The sequence below is a fragment of the Archocentrus centrarchus genome, chromosome 12 (assembly GCF_007364275.1).
Source record: "Archocentrus centrarchus isolate MPI-CPG fArcCen1 chromosome 12, fArcCen1, whole genome shotgun sequence".
Taxonomy (NCBI): domain Eukaryota; kingdom Metazoa; phylum Chordata; class Actinopteri; order Cichliformes; family Cichlidae; genus Archocentrus; species Archocentrus centrarchus.
The window spans coordinates 22,145,377-22,162,704 of NC_044357.1; the positions used below are offsets into that span (position 1 = coordinate 22,145,377).

A 17,328-nucleotide genomic window follows, 5' to 3' on the forward strand; every position below is an offset into this window, starting at 1 on the left:
TTTGCAAGTATCTTTACAACCTTGCATTATAATATCTACATTATTATCAATCCTGTACTTTTTGGGCACTTAAAATATCTTTATAGAACTGTAATCTTATATTTGTTGCAATTTTTGCAGCCCTCTTGGCCAGATCTCTGTGAAAAAAAGACATTTTAAATGTCAATGACAGTTTTACCATGATAAATAAAAAATATATAAATGTTATTGCAGCTTCTACCTTGTGACTGGAATAGTCTTTCTGGCTCAAAATGACTTGATATCATTCATGACAAGAATAAAACTGTACAAAACATGACACATCTGTTTGACATGATTTACAGATTAGAGGTCAACAAGTCAGTTATTCTTTTTTTTTTTTTTTTGCAAATACCGTTAATCACTATTTAGCACAACACTGTCTATATGCATACTGTGAAGAGTCCATGGTGGTCTTTTTTAATATGGGTAATGACTATCTCTATCCTCTCAAATCACTTCATCACTTTTAAGAAATCACTGAAGCAGTACCTTTGGAATTTAACTTAACTTTTATGAATTTAAGTGCTGTGTTAATGTTTTGAAATATGTTTTTCTCTGTCGGGGCTTTATCTGGGGTAAAGGTATGTTTTTAGAAACAAGGAACGCTCTGCATTGAACTCTTCAGTGGCTCTTCTCCAATAACCCTGCCCTCCAATCAGAAGATCACAATTTCCATGACGTGTACCGGAAACAGAGAGGACGCAAACGCAACACGTAAAACTAAACAGATGCCACTATCTCTCCGAGACTGAGGACGTCAGCGGGAGCAGCTACCGAGACTCCAAGACGGAGAGACCGAAGAGAAAAGGGAACAAGCGACGATTAAACCTAGACGGCCCTAGTTAGTTAGCTCCAAGATAATTCCAGTTGCCTCTGTTAACCGGAAAAAACAACGTTTCTCTGGCACAAAAAGGTAAGTTAACGTCGATTAGGTAAACCACAGTCTGCTGGTTAGGTGGTTGGTTGGTTAGTAGTTGTTTCGGGAAGTGTCTGAACTTATGAGTGAATGCAGCCTCAAACTATTTAAAAATCACATTTTCCAAAACGAGTAGCCTCCACGTTGGTGTAAAATTGGCTTACTTAATTAGCGCGGATTAAAGAAAGGCTGTCTAGCTGCTTAACACGTGTCCCTAAAAACTTTTCCAACCGTAAGACTGAACGTTAAATAGACTTAGATAATATATAGCGACTAAATCTGATACTAACCCTAGAGATATTTAAAGATCGACGCGTCCACTATCTAAAAATTGCCTTTTTAAAAAACTTATCTATCAGCATCACCAATATAGCGTCTGGATTTTTCCCAGGTTCTCTAACTTGCATCGACATTGCAAGAGTTATTTATTAGTGTCTATTTTATTCCCTTTATCCTTTTATTTTCAACTCGTATAGACTTCGGTTTATTCATTTTTCTGCGCTTCTAAACAAAAGAAAATCAAAGAGCCAACAAAGCAAATAAGCCGTGCTAGCCGCGCAGCTAGCTTTTAGCATGTTAACGGGGAGATCAGGAGAGTCTTACTTAGCAATGAGCCTGGCTTTAGTTGTTTTCATTATTTCCAACTAACCCTTTAAACCACAGCTTGAACTTGGAAGAATACCCACGGCTCTACCGAGCATCACGAGGAACACTTATTTCTTTGTTTTAAAGGGGTAAAAACGCTACCAGCGTGCATTAGCTTGCTAGCATGACTCAGTGGATTTGGTGAAGTAACTCGGCTGTGTGGCCCTGTTTGTTTGCCGTGAAGTAGTTTAGGATAAAGGATATTTACTCGCTTGACTGAGCCTTTTGAAGATCTATAAATGCTTGTTTGTCCCCTGAATGAAGGGAGAAGCAGGGCTGGGGAGTGAGATGCCTTTTGTCTGGGTGATAAACGTGCTCCAGTAGCTCTTTGTGTTATCCACAGGTGTTGTAGGGATTTTTGTTATCCCTGTGAGGATGTGTTCAAAGTCCTCCCCTGCATGTTCCGGCAAAGTGTGTGGGCTCTTTTTTTTGTGTTTAAGGAGAAACCTTGCTCTGACTTGGACACGATTTAAGCACGATTCCAGCTCTGGCTGCAAGACTCCCGAGGTTGTCTATAAATAGATGTGTTCACAGCCTCGGTGTGTTGAGGTAACTCGTGAGTTTGCGCGAGTGTGTGCGCGCTTTGGAGATCACATTGCACTCCTGTGACCGTGGAAAGCCCTCATGCTCATGTCCATGTGATCCTGGCTGGAAGTGGAGCTCCGCAGTCTGCAGTCACGCACACGTGAAGCTGCACATTGCAGTGGTGGGTTACTATCCACAGTTCGGGAAAAGGAGGAAGACTTGATGCGTTTAACCAGAACACGCACTTGGTGATGCGAATTCTTCCCTTTTTGGTTCCCCTCTGTACTGTCTGTAACTGTAACTGTAGATCGTTGGTTTGCCCTGAAGCATCATCTTTACAACTTCCTTTAAAAATGTTAGTCATCACAAAGCCATGTTTACTAGAGTAAGTCTGGCTCACAGGAAGTTGGTCTCAGGTTTGAGGAAGGAAATTTATATTACTTTGTTATACATGTTTCTTTTTTTTCTTTTTTAAAAGATTTTATCTAGCATATTGTATTTTATGTAGATTTTTTTTCTTGGAATTTTATATATATTTTTTAGCATTTCATTGCATTTTAAATCTCTATCTAGTATTTTATTTTAGATTGTTTCACTTATTTAATTTATTTAGGCTATTGAAATGTATTTGGCTTTAATTCAAGTTTATTTAGTCTTTTTTAGCTTTATAATTAGCTTTTACATGTAATTTTATTTAAAAAAAAATGTATTACTTTGTTTTATTTTTAAAGCGTTGCTTTAATTACTTTTAGCCTTTTTGTAATTTTAAGCTTTTTATAATGTATTTTACTTTATTATTTAGTATAATGTTGCATTTACCTTGGCTGTTTCGTCCTCTTCTGTCACATGAACTCTCTGCATGGCCTCCTTCACTACATTCATGAATCTTTTGAGATCTTTCTCTTTTCCTCCTGTCTGGCAGCTCTATATTCAACATATCTTATCCAATATATCCACTGTCTCTCCTCTGCACATGTCCAAACCATCTTGGCCTTGCCTCTCTAACTTCGTCTCCAAGCTGCTCGACCTGAGCTGACCCTCTGATTTACTCATTTCTAATCTTGTCCATTCTGGTCAGTTTCTTTTTTTGAATTATTTTTAAATTTGCATTTTTTTGGCCACAGCGGCTTTTATCAGCAATGGAGAGAGACGGGAAACAGGGGAAAGATACAGGGGCGGACACGCGGGCAAATTGGCGACGGGACTTGAACACGCGCGCCCGCACTGCAGCGCAGCATATGCATGTGGTCGCCGGCTTCACCGCTAAGCCACCTGGGTGCCTTGCATTTGTTTTTTATTTAACTTTCACCCATGTTTGAGAGGACACAGGGTGGAAAAAAGATTTTCCATAGAAAACTTTAAAAATGGCAGTGACCACACACTTAACCTGCAAAGAAAGAAGGCTGCTGGTGCTAGCACTGCTGACATTGGCCACGCTCTGCAAACTAATCTGAAATGGCTCTTAAAGATGTGCAGTGCCTGCACAGTTTTTAACCTTGTTCATTAGACTGAGCTCAGTTTGTAATCTTGAAGGATTTTCTTACTTTCAGACTTGATTAGTGCAGTCGCATCAGGAACACCCCCAGGAGGTGTTGGTCTGCTTCAGTTGCCTGTTTGTGTGCAAATACAAAAATATTGTTATCGACCAGCAATGTGATTCATTTGAGTCACAAAGGTGCGACCGTTTAATCTCCTGATCCGAGTGACCATTGAAACAGGAAGGAAAAAAAAAAAAAATCATGTCGTCTAGTCGGTGCTTAAATATGATGTAACATCTTTTTATCTGAAGTCCACTAATTTCAAATGTTGTCTTAAAAAGCGTGAGGCCGAAGCTTTTACTTTCAGTCTGTCTTCCTGGACAAAGGTCAAGAATGCTGTTTGCATTTCACGCTAAATAAATGACATTTTTAACCAAGAAGGTTTACAATCCGCCTCCACACTGTTATCTTGTTTGTGGCACTTCAGGCTCGGGTCATGTGATGACACCTCAGCAGTTTTATTATCTGAATAAGATAAGTGAGATGTGCCCTGCAGCTCCAGTAAAAAGCAAATAAGTAAAGTTTTAATGTTTTTTTTTTTTTTTATTAGAATAGAATCTGAGCAGACACTTGATAAATTTCCATTAATGTGTTGTATAGATATGGTTTAAATCACTATGAATGTTCTGAATACTGTTTTTCTTTTTGTGGGATTTGATGTAATCTGAAGTTAATATTCATCCACGTGAGTTAAATGCAGAGCTTATGCTGTGATTTCAGCTGCATTTACATGTAAAGTGAGCAGTCAGAGGAAACTAGAAGCAACAGAAGGTCTCACTTATCCTTCTCGCCACCACTCTGAAGTCTTTGTTTCTCACTCTCACATTGAACACAGCAGCGATCGAGAAAGCTGTCCTTGTGCCAGGAGATGAACGCATCCTTGTGAAGCAGTAGGATAACGTCCGTGGATTTTTATTTAGTATTTTCCAGGTTTGAAAAGTGACTAAAGTGCCAGACGTAGTGGAGCATAGGTGCTTAATAAAAAACAACCCACATCTACAGGTTGTAGGTGTGTACTGTTGCTGGGGGCAAAGAAAAAATGTGGGCTCTTCTTTATTTGGTGTTTGTGGTGTTTAATCCTTTGGCTAAAAGTCACAATAGACTTTTAGCCTTTTGCAGTGAAGCGAAACTGGGAGATTAAAGACAATTATAAAACAAAACTGCACTGCAGGTGCTGTTTTTCTTAATTGCTGATCTTTTGAAGCTTCTTCCTCATGAGCTGTGCTGTCACTCCTGTTCAAATCCTTTCTTTTAAAACAACTGTTATTTTATTTATCATTTTATTGTTTTTTGTTTTTTAGATTTTGAAGCAAGTTGAGAAATTCCTTTTATTGCAGGCATGAAATGTACGACCTATAACAGAATAGATTTGCTCAATAAAATTAATTTCAAAATGCAAAAATAAATTAGCCACAGACTTTCTGTATATTTTTAGATTATATTAGATTATTATATTTTTATTTTTATTTTAGAGAGTTTGACTTTCATGGCACTGAACAGGAGTGGCCCTCCAATCTCATCCTGTATAATGACAATAAAGGCATTCTATTCTATTAACAATAAAAAAAAAAGTTGAATATAATATAATTAAGTGACTTTCTAAAGTAAAACATCAGTTGGTCAAGCTGATAATTTCACATTTAAAATAATACAAATATCAACGACCCAGTGAACAAAAATCAGTCTTATAAAACATGATTAGCTAATTGTTCAAGTAACTATTAAACCGATATGAAACTTATAGCAAATTTATTACAGTAATTGAGATGGAAGCATGTGAGGCTGATGGTGGTAATGCGTTCAGTGACAGTTCATTAGGAACGGCTGCTGACTGACTCAGTGGGATTTAGTAATAAGGCTGCACATCAGACACAAAATGTGAAGGTAATTGCTTCCGGTTTAGCCCATAGTTACTGATAATCTCAACACTTCTTTCCTCTTCAGTAGCATCTTTGTGCCAAGTGACTCCACTTGGATTTTTCCTTTTCTCCCGTGCTAAGTTTTTTTTTTTTTTTTTTTTTGGGTCTGCAGGTCAGCCCACGAGGTGGCAGATATCGCTATGGCCCAGGAGACCAATCAAAGCCCAGTTCCTATGCTCTGTGCCACTGGCTGTGGTTTTTATGGCAACCCTAGGACTAACGGTATGTGCTCCGTGTGCCACAAGGAGCACCTGTCACGACAGAACAATGGAGGAGTCGGTTCTTTGAGTGGAGTGGGTAAGACCTCAGACCCCCCCCCCAAACACACACGTACACACTTCTGTGTGCAGCTGCTCTGCCTTCACCCCTGATGTCTCACTGTGGCATGTTGTAATTTATTTTTCCTCAGGCGGCAGCAGTAGCTCCACAGCTGAGGCTTCAGCCATCCAGAGGTTAGAGGCCACCCTGAATAATGCTGCAGCTGCTGCAGTTGCTGCTGCAGAGGTGGCAGCTGAGGCCGCTGCTGCCTCCGCTGACGTTGCTGCCAACGCAGAGGCACTCAGGTGAGTGGACCGAGCCATTCATCCATTGCCTTCTGCTTATCTGAAGTTGGGTTGTGGTGGCAGTAGGCTAAGCAGGGTGTTCTAGATGTCTGTCTTCCCAGCCATGTTGTTGCTTGAGGCAGCTGGTGTCCCCCACCGCAGAGAGAGCATACCACCTTTCTTTCCAGCAAAGTGTTGTTATGAATCTGTAGTTCCCAACTCACAGTAATGCTCCATAAATGCAATATTTTGCTCTGACATACAGTGAACTGCTATGCTAAGGCTATAACTAACAAAAAACAATATTTGTTGATTCCCAAGTTGAATTCCTTTAACTTCAGTGTCACCTTTTAAATGCATTTGGGGAAAAAAAATATTGATAACCCAGTCAAAAAATATCAGCATGGAACTAGTAACGATTAATGTAACCCACCCTTTAAGTGTAAACATCATTCATATTCAAATTACGCATTAACAGTAGTCTTAAAAAGGTACGACTCAAAATTGTTGTGTGTGTGTGTATGGAAGATGGGAATATTAAAGTGGACCTACTCTGCTTATTTCCAGCTCCATATTTTTACTCTTGGACTCTAGAGTAGCTTTGCATGATTCAATTCTATGTACCACCATTTACTCAAACGAGTGGTTTAATATCTTTAAGCAGACTTAAAGGGAGAGCATCTCTGATTGGCTGTTTCTGTGCTTGAGATGACCATATTAGCAGATATCCATTGAAAGTGACATCATACAGATCCAAGAGTAGAAAAAAATTATCTGAAACTCCTGCATTTAAGGCAGTCTCACATAGCATGAACACCCACTGTTGTAACAGGGTAAATATTAAAGAGTGTAATAGATCCACTTGATTTAGTTTTTCCTTTCTTATCCTTCGCAGTGGGATTTCACCTGCCGTCTCTGTGACACAACAGATGACTGAGATGAGTCTGTCCTCTGAGGAGAAAGGAGCGTCGGGGAGCAAAGTGGAGCTCACAGAGCCAGGTGGGCACCAAAATGGACCTGCCTCTTGAGTTTCTAGTTGAGGAAAAACATTGTGACACTGACAGCTTTACTTTTGTTCTATGTGAAATGAAAAAAAGGGTAGTTTGTACGAGGTGATCGAAAGTGGAAATGATAGAAAATGTGCTGTGCATTGGAAAGTTGAAAACTCATTTTCTCCACCACTTTTACAAACCTTTAAATGAAGGTTTTCCAAAGCAGAGTTTATAATTGTTTTTTCTGTTTCTCCAGTGGTGAGTCAGCCAGCCGTCTCAGCCTCCCATCCCTCCACTGCTGGCAGTGAAGAGTCCAAAACCCCTGAACCCCCAAAACCCAAGAAAAACCGTTGCTTCATGTGCCGTAAAAAGGTTGGCCTTACAGGTGAGATATCACACAAATTATGGATTTTTAACCCTCTAGGGTCCGGGTTATATTTGGCTGTTTTTGACTACTTTTATAGTTTTACTTTTATAGTTGACCTTACAAACTGTTTACCTTGCCTTGTTTTTTTTTGTTGTTTTTTTTGTTTTGTTTTTTTTTTTTACTGTAAAAAAATCAAAAACATGTGTAACAAATTATTAGGTGTCTCTCTGCACAACTATTTGCAGCGCAATCAGGACTCACATTAAGATGCTACACAAATTATTTAAGGCAACTTAAAAAAACAGTTTGTGTCCTCCACAGGGCTGAGGGGCCCATCACAGGCAAAACTTGCCAGTAATGTTGTCTCTCTTACTACTTTTTCACCTGCTCCTCAGCAGCCAAATGAAGAGCGGGCTGTATCAGTCAGTTAAACTTTATTGGTATAGCACCTTTCATGCACGTTCAGTGAATATAAAAGTAAAATTAAATGAAATAAAATAATGCTAGATAAAATGCATTGCAAAAAGTGCTGCATAAAATTAAAGCTTCCCTTCCAGATGAAAATTAAAAGCCTTAAAACTATCAGAGATGCACAGATCAACCTGGCAGAGCCCACAGCTGGCTGATTTCCAGTGTTCAGTCCTGACTGGTGACTGAACAGCCAGCCTCACGTCTGTCTGAAGACAGTAAACTGCAGGAGGACCGCCACCAAACTGTTCATAACAGACATAATCAGATATTTAAATCGCCCTCACACAGCTTAAAACAGACATTTTAAAGACAAAGCTAAAACTATCCAGAGCTCAGAGCGGGCCACAAGTCAGCAGCCTCGGTACGAGCAAAGAATCAAAGCAGAATTATAAAAGCGAGTAAAGAGAAAAGGGTTATAAATGTACTGGGACATGATTGTTTTGTTATGAATCTCCTGCTTTTGTCTGTCAGGGTAAAATGTCAGGTAAGCGTGGGTGTACAGAAACTCATTTTCAGTTAATTGTCTGTACCTCTGTTCAGTAGCAGAGCACTTTATTTTCAGTTGTTTCAGGAAGAAACAGTAATTTACTGCAGTTTGAGGGAAGCTGGAAAGATTAATTTCTTTTATCATGAAAATAAAATTCAGCATTGAAGTTCATTTTTGCTTGTATATGCTGTCAGTTAGTTTTGCAATCGGTGCATCTCTTAAAAACTACCAGCAAGTCATAAGGATAATTTTTAGACTGTGAATGTAAAGCCACTCTTCTAAAGTCCAAGAATAAAAAAACAGAGCTGGAAATGAGGAAAATGGGTCCACTTTAAAGTTCCTGTTTCATAGGATGTTAAAGGTGCAGCTAAAGCTGCACGGGTGTAAAACGTGAAAGCGCGCTGGAGTGTGCTCTGCCCCGTCCTCTAAAACATTGCCTTTCCTTTTCTGGTGTTCCAGGGTTCGACTGTCGCTGTGGGAATCTCTTCTGCGGACTTCATCGTTACTCCGATAAGCACAACTGTCCGTACGACTACAAAGCCGAAGCTGCCGCCAAGATCCGCAAGGAGAACCCCGTCGTCGTCGCAGAAAAAATCCAGAGAATATGAAAAACTGAGTCTGACTTTGAACCCCGGGAGCGATCGGCTTTCATACGGTGGACTCGCTCGACTTTTCCTCCTGGAGGACTCGTTTTCTTTGTTACACTTTCAGGGTGTATTTTGGGGGCCCCTGTGCATGGATGTTCATGTTTTCAGCTTCTTGTTTGTGTGTGAGTTTAACACTTTGGCGGGGTCATCTTGAACTAATAAATGTTGGGATTAAAGTGTGGCGGCTTTGTGTCACAGGAGCCAACTGATTGAGAAAAATGTGATTCTCCTTTTTTTTGGGGGGGGGGGGGCTTCCTTGCCTTTTTTTTTTTTTTTTTTTTTTTTTTGTGATCCTCCTGAAATTGTTTGAACTTTGCTTGGAAGGGGCTCGGACGGCCTGTTTTGGACTCGGGGACTTCTCAGCTGTGCTTGCTCTCTGCTGGCTTGAGTAGCAAAATGGATTTCTCGCTTTTCCGTTTGCAGCCATCGCTCTGTGAAGTCAGTGTTGAACCCTCCCGACATGCCAGTTTGGCAAGTTTTTTCTTTTTTTTTTAATCTCCTCATTAGGAGACTTTGTTTCTCTCTGGCTCGTATTCCTTCCCTTAAACGTGAGGAAGATGGACCGTTTTCTCTCCCGTTGATTTTTGGACAGATGACTGCTTCAAACCGTCCACGAACGTGTCACAGATTTGTTCATTTTGTCTCTGGATGTTTGGTTAGTATACTGTGTGCTAAAGCATTTGGGAGGGTTTAGCTCCACTAATGTCTTTTACTTTGCTATTGAATGTTTTCAGGTTTTTAATGTGAGTTGAATTGACAGTGTTGGGAGTGCTGAAAGAGGTGGTGACTTAGTGAAGTTAGATATCAGTTTACCATTTATCGGTTGATTTTTGGTCCGGCTGCTTAATCATTTTGGTTTTTACCCCTTTTAGTTATGCAAGTTTGTACAAACCTCTTTATTTATACACTGCTGTGTGCTTAATCTTCTAATAACACAGAATAAATTGTATGATTGTAAATAAATTATGTTCACCACTAAACGGGAAGGAATTCACAGCCTTTATTTAATGTCTGTCTCCCATTGTTCAGTTTCAGTCAGAAACTCTGGGTGTTAAACCAGTTAAACCAGCACAGTAAGAAAAGTACAGAGCATCCATATAGAAATATGTGATTATCAAGATTTTCATCCTGAAACGTTTCAGTCAGTTGAAATAAAACTTAAATATTAAGGCCTGACAAAACTAAATGTACAAAAAAAACCCCTATAATTTGATCAAATTTGTCAAAATGACCTGAATCCAGAAGCTCTGGTGTAGATGTTTGAGACTGTGTGGTGTTACTGTAAGGCGCACACCCATCACATAAATAAAAATACTTTTAATAAAACCTGAACTGATAACGAACCGAAACCATTAAAACAAAGCTGCGCTGCTCGTTTATCGCGCGGTGTGGCTGGCTGTGAGCTCGAAGCAAAGGATTATGGGTATGCAACCTATATACAGATTGTTGGTACCCTTAATATTTTGTTGCACAACCTCTTGAGGCAATCAGGTGATCTCTGTAACTCTCAATGAGACTTCTGCGCGTGTATTTTGGGCCGCTCCTCGTGAGCGGTCTGCTCCGGCTGTCTCAGGTCTGAAGGGTGCCTTTTCCACACGCATGTTTCAACTCCTTCCACACACATGCTCAATAGGATTTAGATCAGGGCCCGCAGAAGGCCACACTTTTAGCTGTGTTTTGGGGTCATTATCCTGTCGGAGGACCTGTGACTGAGACACAGCTGTCTGAGACCAGGCAGCACATTTCACTTCAGAATACTTTGATAGCCTTGAGCAGGGATCCTCAGCTCCAGGCCTCGAGGGCCGGTGTCCTGCAGGTTTTAGATGCGTCTCTGCTTCAACACACCTGAGTCAAATATAGAAGTCATTAGCAGGACTCTGGAGAACTTGGCTGCATACTGAGGAGGTAATTCAGCCATTTGATTCAGGTGTGTTGGATCAGGGACACATCTAAAAGCTGCAGGACATCGGCCCTCGAGGCCTGGATTTGAGGATCCCTGGCTTTGTGATTTCTTTGGATCCTGCACGGATTCAAGACCCCCTGTGCCAGATGCAGTAAAGCAGCAACATAACTGAACCTCCTTCATGTTTCACGGTAAGTTCAGTGTTCTTTGTATGCTTCAGTTTTGCATCTGTTAACGGAGAGCCCATGGGATTCGCCAAAAACCTCCACTTTTGTCTCTTCTGGACGTTCTCCTAGAAACTTAGTGATTTGTCAGTATGCACTTTAGTGGTGTCATCTTCCATTAAGACCACTTTGTCTTGAAGCGGTGGTGCGATCTGACACTGATGAACCCTGACCTTGGAGGTCACCTCTGCTCTCTTTGGAAGTTGATCTGTCTCTTCAATTAAGAGGTTTGGATAGATTTTCCATAATAAATGAAATTATTTAAAAACTGCCTTTTGTACTTTATCTGAGATTAAAATTTGTTTAATCTGAAACATTAAGTGGGATAAATATGCACAAAGAAATCGGGAAGAGAGCAAATGCTTCTTGTTTTATATTTTCGAAGCATTTAATCATGTATATGTTAGGTTTTTGAGCCCTTTTATGTGTTTGTTCCATAGTGCAGACTGCATGTTGCACAATATCACGCACTTTAACCTTTAATTTTACTTTATTTTTAGTAGACATTCAGACACTGCTGTAATATTTTCCCTTAAAAGGGATACGTACAACCTCCAGCTGACATTTCCAGGCTGCTGTGTGTCGCTTCCATGTGACTCAGCGGGGTCTGCTGCAGCGAGCGCTGGCCTCGGGTCACATTATGACACCTGCTCCCTGTTTTGCTACACGTGTGCGGAGTGTACTCATTTATCAGGCACAAGAAAGAAACATGTACACTTAATGCTCCTCACCGCCCCCACAGGCTCTTATCACTCCAGAATGAAGAGAAATCAGAAGCGAATACTGACCTCTCTGAACTTTAATCTTTTCACTTGGTACATCATGTTTTTTTTTTTTAAAAATGGCTCCTTGCCATCTTCCACTGGTCACTTCATCTGCTAACTGCAACAAAATTCAGTCAGTGCAAATTCACTACAGGAAAACTAATCTTACCAATGGAGGAATAAAAGAAGAAACAGATAACCAGCGCCTTTTTAATTTCCTGCAGGTGATCCGTGCTGTGTTTCTAAAATGAGCTAATATTGACCTGGACCATAATATGAAGGTATAGAATAAAAACAGTATGTAAATCCAGTTAGAATTATGGCATCCAGCAATTATGAAGACAAGGCAATCAAGATTAAACAATCTTTTTTCTGCATTCTTTTTGTAATGGTCCTCATGTCTTTTGAGTACACCAGGGTGCTCTTGCTCTCCTCTGGGCAGGCATTCAGTGCACTTATCAGAGGATTTGAGTTGTTTGTAATATCATGACGCACCACCAGGTGGCACAACAGACATAAATTGAGGCACAAACCATGAAGGAACACCTGCAGCATGAATGTGAAGTAAACGTGCAGAAATGTATGATTACATTAAAAAAAATAAATAAATAAAAAATTCAGATCCAAAAGCTGACACCGCACTGTAGGGACAGTAAAGTACACTTTTCTCTGTACATATATACAGGGTATAAATAGTTTTAAATTTTTGCTGGTACTATAACACACACACACACTGACCTATATATGCACTGATACCTGTCCCAGCTTCCTCAATGTCATGGACCTGACACAGTTTTACAATGTGTATTATAAGATTAACATATCTTGTTATAGATACAGTACGGTTAAAATATGCAAAATATGATTGTGTATATGTTGAGCTGTCTGTCCAGAGATATATACGGCACATATACTGAGGACAGAACATGCCAGCCTGACTGGATTTTCAATACTGTCCAAAATAATCGTGATTATTTATCAGACCCAGGACATGCTGGAGAGATTATATCTCTCGGCTGGCCTGGGGTCTCTTTGGATGAGCTGGAGGAGGGGGCTGGAGAGAGGGAGGTCTGGGCTTCTCTGTTTAGGCTGCTGCCCCCGCAACCAGGCCCCGGATAAGTGGAAGAGGATGATTGTGATTATGATTTTTTTTTTTCCATAATTGAGCAGCCCCAGTCTCAAGGCACTTTATACTGTAAAGACCCTACAGTTTTACTCTAGGAAAAATGTTTGCTTGGACTCATTGATGAAGTGAATGCAATTGGATGGTCAAAGGTGAGGTTTTGACCATAACTCATATGAAGACCATATCATGAGTAGAAACACATGGATTTCAGCTGCAACCTGCCTGTGGTAAAATGCAAGGTAGTGATTCCAGCTTAAACATATTCTGCATATTGTTAAATGAAATGTGTGTGAGTGTTTGTCCTGTTTGAAGAAAACACTTTGAAGCCACTGAATGCATGTACGTGAACACCTTTACATGAGGAAAAACTGATTTCAGCAAAACAAAAGCTATTTTATTCATGTACTGGCTGTTGAGTCATTTTATCATGAAACATTACATCAGTCTATGAATGCTGTCGTATTTTAGTATCGATTTTGAGTTGTACATTAAATGTACCAGTTAAGTGTGCCAGTGTTGTTGTGTACTAAGCACAGATTATAACAAACAGGGAAGAATTTTCAAACAAATGCTGGATAGGTTTCAATTGTATAGAAATCTATTTTTATTGAAATAAACAAGTATATATATATATGAAGTGAATCTGAGTTCTCCAATTTTTCAAGCCAATTAAATTAAATCCTATAAAGTATCAGTCAAAAGTTTGGGCATACCTATGGGTGAGTGTCTCCAAACTTTTGACTGGTATTGTACCCCAACAATCAAATGATCCCCTGTGAGCAAGCACAAGGCGACAGTGGGAAGGAAGAACTCCCTTTAAGAGGAAGAAACCTCCAGCAGAACCAGGCTCAGGGAGGGGCAGTCATCTGCTGCGACCGGTTGGGGGGATGAGGAAAAAAGAACACACACACATCTACTTTCACTTGTGCAATATGAGCAACATAAGGCTCTCTGGACTGTAGGTGGAACGCAGAGTTTCATTCTTTAAAAGGGAACTGGTCCACATTCAAAGTTGCAGTCTGGAGAAAACCGTGAGGCTGCCAAGACAGCTGTAGAAATTAGAAGGGTTGTCATGGCAAAAACCAAACCTGCTTTAAGTAGGCGTGTGACACCGTGAAACCAGGATCCACTATTCTGAACTGTGTTAGGAGGCAGGTTTGCAACAGGAACATCCATTTCTTCTGATTCATCAGTTTCACATTCCTCCGCCAAGATCTTTTCCTCCTGGAGCAAGCTCACCTGATCCTTAAGATCTTCAGTTATCTGTCTCATAATTTCTCTTTCTATGTTCAGATCATTTATCTCTTCCTGTTTATCTGCAATTACCCTCTTCTGTTTTTCCAGTTCATCTTCCTTCATCATTATTTCATTTTTAGCCTTTGCCCGCTGGTTTTCTGAATCTCCCAAAGCTCTCCGAAGCTTTGCGATCTCTTTCCTTTGCTCGTCTCCCAGGCTTTCAACCTGGACCAGCTCAGCAACAGCACAGTTTTTTTGATGCAGGAGGGATTCGGCCTTTACCTGAAGATCACTCAGGGATGATTTCATTGTTTGAATCTCTGTCTGCATTTTGGCCTCCACAGATTCCACTTGGGCCTGTTTGTCAGCTTCAGCCTCCTTCACCTGGTCCTCAAGTGTGAATATCTTTTGTTTCAGATCATTTATCTCTTCCTGTTTACCTGTAATTACCCTCTTCTGTTTTTCTAATTCATCTTCCTTCATCATTATTTCATTTTTAGCCTTTGCCCGCTGGTTTTCTGAATCTCCCAAAGCTCTCCGAAGCTTTGCGATCTCTTTCCTTTGCTCGTCTCCCAGGCTTTCAACCTGGACCAGCTCAGCAACAGCACAGTTTTTTTGATGCAGGAGGGATTCGGCCTTTACCTGAAGATCACTCAGGGATGATTTCATTGTTTGAATCTCTGTCTGCATTTTGGCCTCCACAGATTCCACTTGGGCCTGTTTGTCAGCTTCAGCCTCCTTCACCTGATCCTCAAGCTTAGATATCTTTTGTCTCAGATTTCCAGTCTCCTCGTGTTTTTCCTCAGTCACACTTTGGAGATGGGCTAGTTCAGCAGTGAGACAATAGTTTTTTTGAGATAAGACTTTCTTCTTTTCCTGGAGGGTGTCAACCTCTGCCAGCAAATTTTCATTCTCTGCTTCAGTTTTTCTTAACTGAGATTGAAGCAGAGTCACCTCATCCCTGGCATCACTCAGCTCTTCGGGCATCGTCTTGAACACTTTTCCATACTGTTTTTCTCTCTGAAAAACATCCAGTGCTTCTTTTAGACTGTCCATCTCTTTTTGGTTTGTCTCCCTCAGTTTTTCCAGCTTGGGCACTTTAGTGTTGAGCATTTCTTTGAGCTGATCTCGTACGCCTCGGAAACTTGCCTTATACAAAGCATTCTGGGCCTCTACGTCCCTTAACTCCAACCGGAGATCACGAATTCTCTGTTGAAGTTCCATACGCTCCGTTATTTCGCTCTCTGCTGACATGTACAGTGTGGCTGATTCCTCTCTTATTTCTGGGACAGATGTAGAAGTGCTGAATTTGTCCTGTGACATTGCTTGTTTTTTTAAAATCTTACTGGAAAATCAAAAGAATGTTGGCTGAACGACTTCAGTGTTTTCTGTAATCTCCTGAATCGCAAAAACACAAAATGGAACGTGTTGAATTTGGTCTGACGCTTTGGTAGGCGGCGATGTCATAATACTTTAAAACAACTCCGGTCAGCGCTTTTTATGGCTGAGAAATCGGAAGTTATTGCTACGATCAAAGGCAGCATTCTAGAATGTCTGTTTTAGCTCCGAGCATTCTAGAAACAACAGCATATATATGATGTAGGAGCAGAATATGAATGTTTCTATTGGGTATCATGGTGGGCATGACTATATATGGTAGGAGGTTTCTGTGTTTGGTCAGGTGTTCCAGGCCCTATGAGACTTACAGGCAGTGGCGCAAAAAGTGGGTACGCACTATATGCAATGCATAGCTGCGCCGCCAAAGCGGGGAAATTATTTCTCTAACAGCTGTGCATATGATATGATCAATACATGGCGCTGATTAGGCGCCCCTGAGCTCCTTTACCTCCCCTTCTCCTGTCCTCCCCCTGCTTATTGCTAGCGGATCTATTCTGATCCAAAGTGCAGCCGTGACCGGTTCTGAATGACGGCTTTACAGCAGACAGTCGTCGCAGAATCTTTTAGTGGTACACAGTACCGGACCGGACCGGCTTACTTTCACCCTGCATATATACCATGATTGATGTTTATTTGGGCCAGTATTTGCGCTTTCAGTCATCCCCAGACCCAGCAGGAGGGAGCCTGCTTATTAATGACTTTAATACTGAGGTTATTTAAGGGGATCTAGCTCCCCATGTTGCCAACTCTGGAGGGCCCCCGGAGTGTTTCAGATCCATTTTATCCAAGTACCGTCAGATCGGCGGGAGGGAGAAACAAAATAATGCCTTTTCGAAACATGATGATTAATAGTGACACTGTGGATGTGCAGTTAACATACCACGCCCTCCACACCTGAGCTGTTACCTTCTAACTGCTTATACATATTTTATGATGGCCATGCATGAAATATTGATTCAGAAACACTGAACTTTTTTCTCTTTTTTCCCCTCCGAGCTTGCATTATTGCAAAATAAATACATAAATAAAAAATAAGCAGTTTGATTCAATAATTTAGAATTATTGAGTCAAACAGGCTAAACTGGAATTATTTCATAGACTGTATATAAAAGATGGGCACCGCCACCATAACGTTTTTTTTGTTTGTTTTTTTTTATAGAAATGAACACATTAGACAAGCTGTCAAAAGTTATCAGAATATTAGTATAATGTTAGTAATACTCATACAGATAACTGAACTGAAAACACCAAAAGACACAAACTGAAAGACTATATTTGTTGCTCCCAAGTGGCCAAAAAAATCTATTAATTAAGAAAACCAGAAGCACCTCTAAAAATTAGAAGAAAGTACCCTCCATTCAGCAACCACTACTCCTGAAACATTTGATCAGTATTAATGCAAAGAAGCGATTTGTGATATATAAAATAAACTGTAATCAGATTTTTATAAAGGATCCTTGCCACAAATACAGACTGCCAGGATCTCTGTCCCTTGCTAAGTGGAAGCATTTAGGAACCACATCTCAGCCATGAAGAGGCAGACCATGTAAAGTTAGAGAGCGCTATCGCCGAGAGCTGAGTGCGTAAAAGCTGCCAAATCTCCTCTG

The 17,328-nt window shown here is 40.5% G+C and overlaps 2 protein-coding genes across 2 annotated transcripts; one reads left to right on the forward strand and one right to left on the reverse strand.

The window, feature by feature from the left end:
- Window positions 1–724: 724 nt before the first annotated feature.
- On the forward strand, window positions 725–10,050 carry LOC115789144 (AN1-type zinc finger protein 5-like). The gene is made up of 6 exons (XM_030742387.1): window positions 725–934; window positions 5,677–5,861; window positions 5,974–6,127; window positions 7,002–7,105; window positions 7,355–7,483; window positions 8,883–10,050. The coding sequence occupies exons 2-6, from the start codon at window positions 5,705–5,707 to the stop codon at window positions 9,029–9,031; spliced, it is 693 nt and encodes a 230-aa protein (XP_030598247.1). The 5' UTR covers window positions 725–934; window positions 5,677–5,704; the 3' UTR covers window positions 9,032–10,050.
- Window positions 10,051–14,071: 4,021 nt separating this feature from the next.
- Window positions 14,072–15,766, reverse strand: LOC115789753 (paramyosin-like). Its single transcript, XM_030743266.1, has one exon. It carries the CDS (start codon window positions 15,644–15,646, stop codon window positions 14,072–14,074), a length of 1,575 nt encoding a protein of 524 aa, XP_030599126.1. The 5' UTR covers window positions 15,647–15,766.
- Between the last annotated feature and the right edge of the window lie 1,562 nt (window positions 15,767–17,328).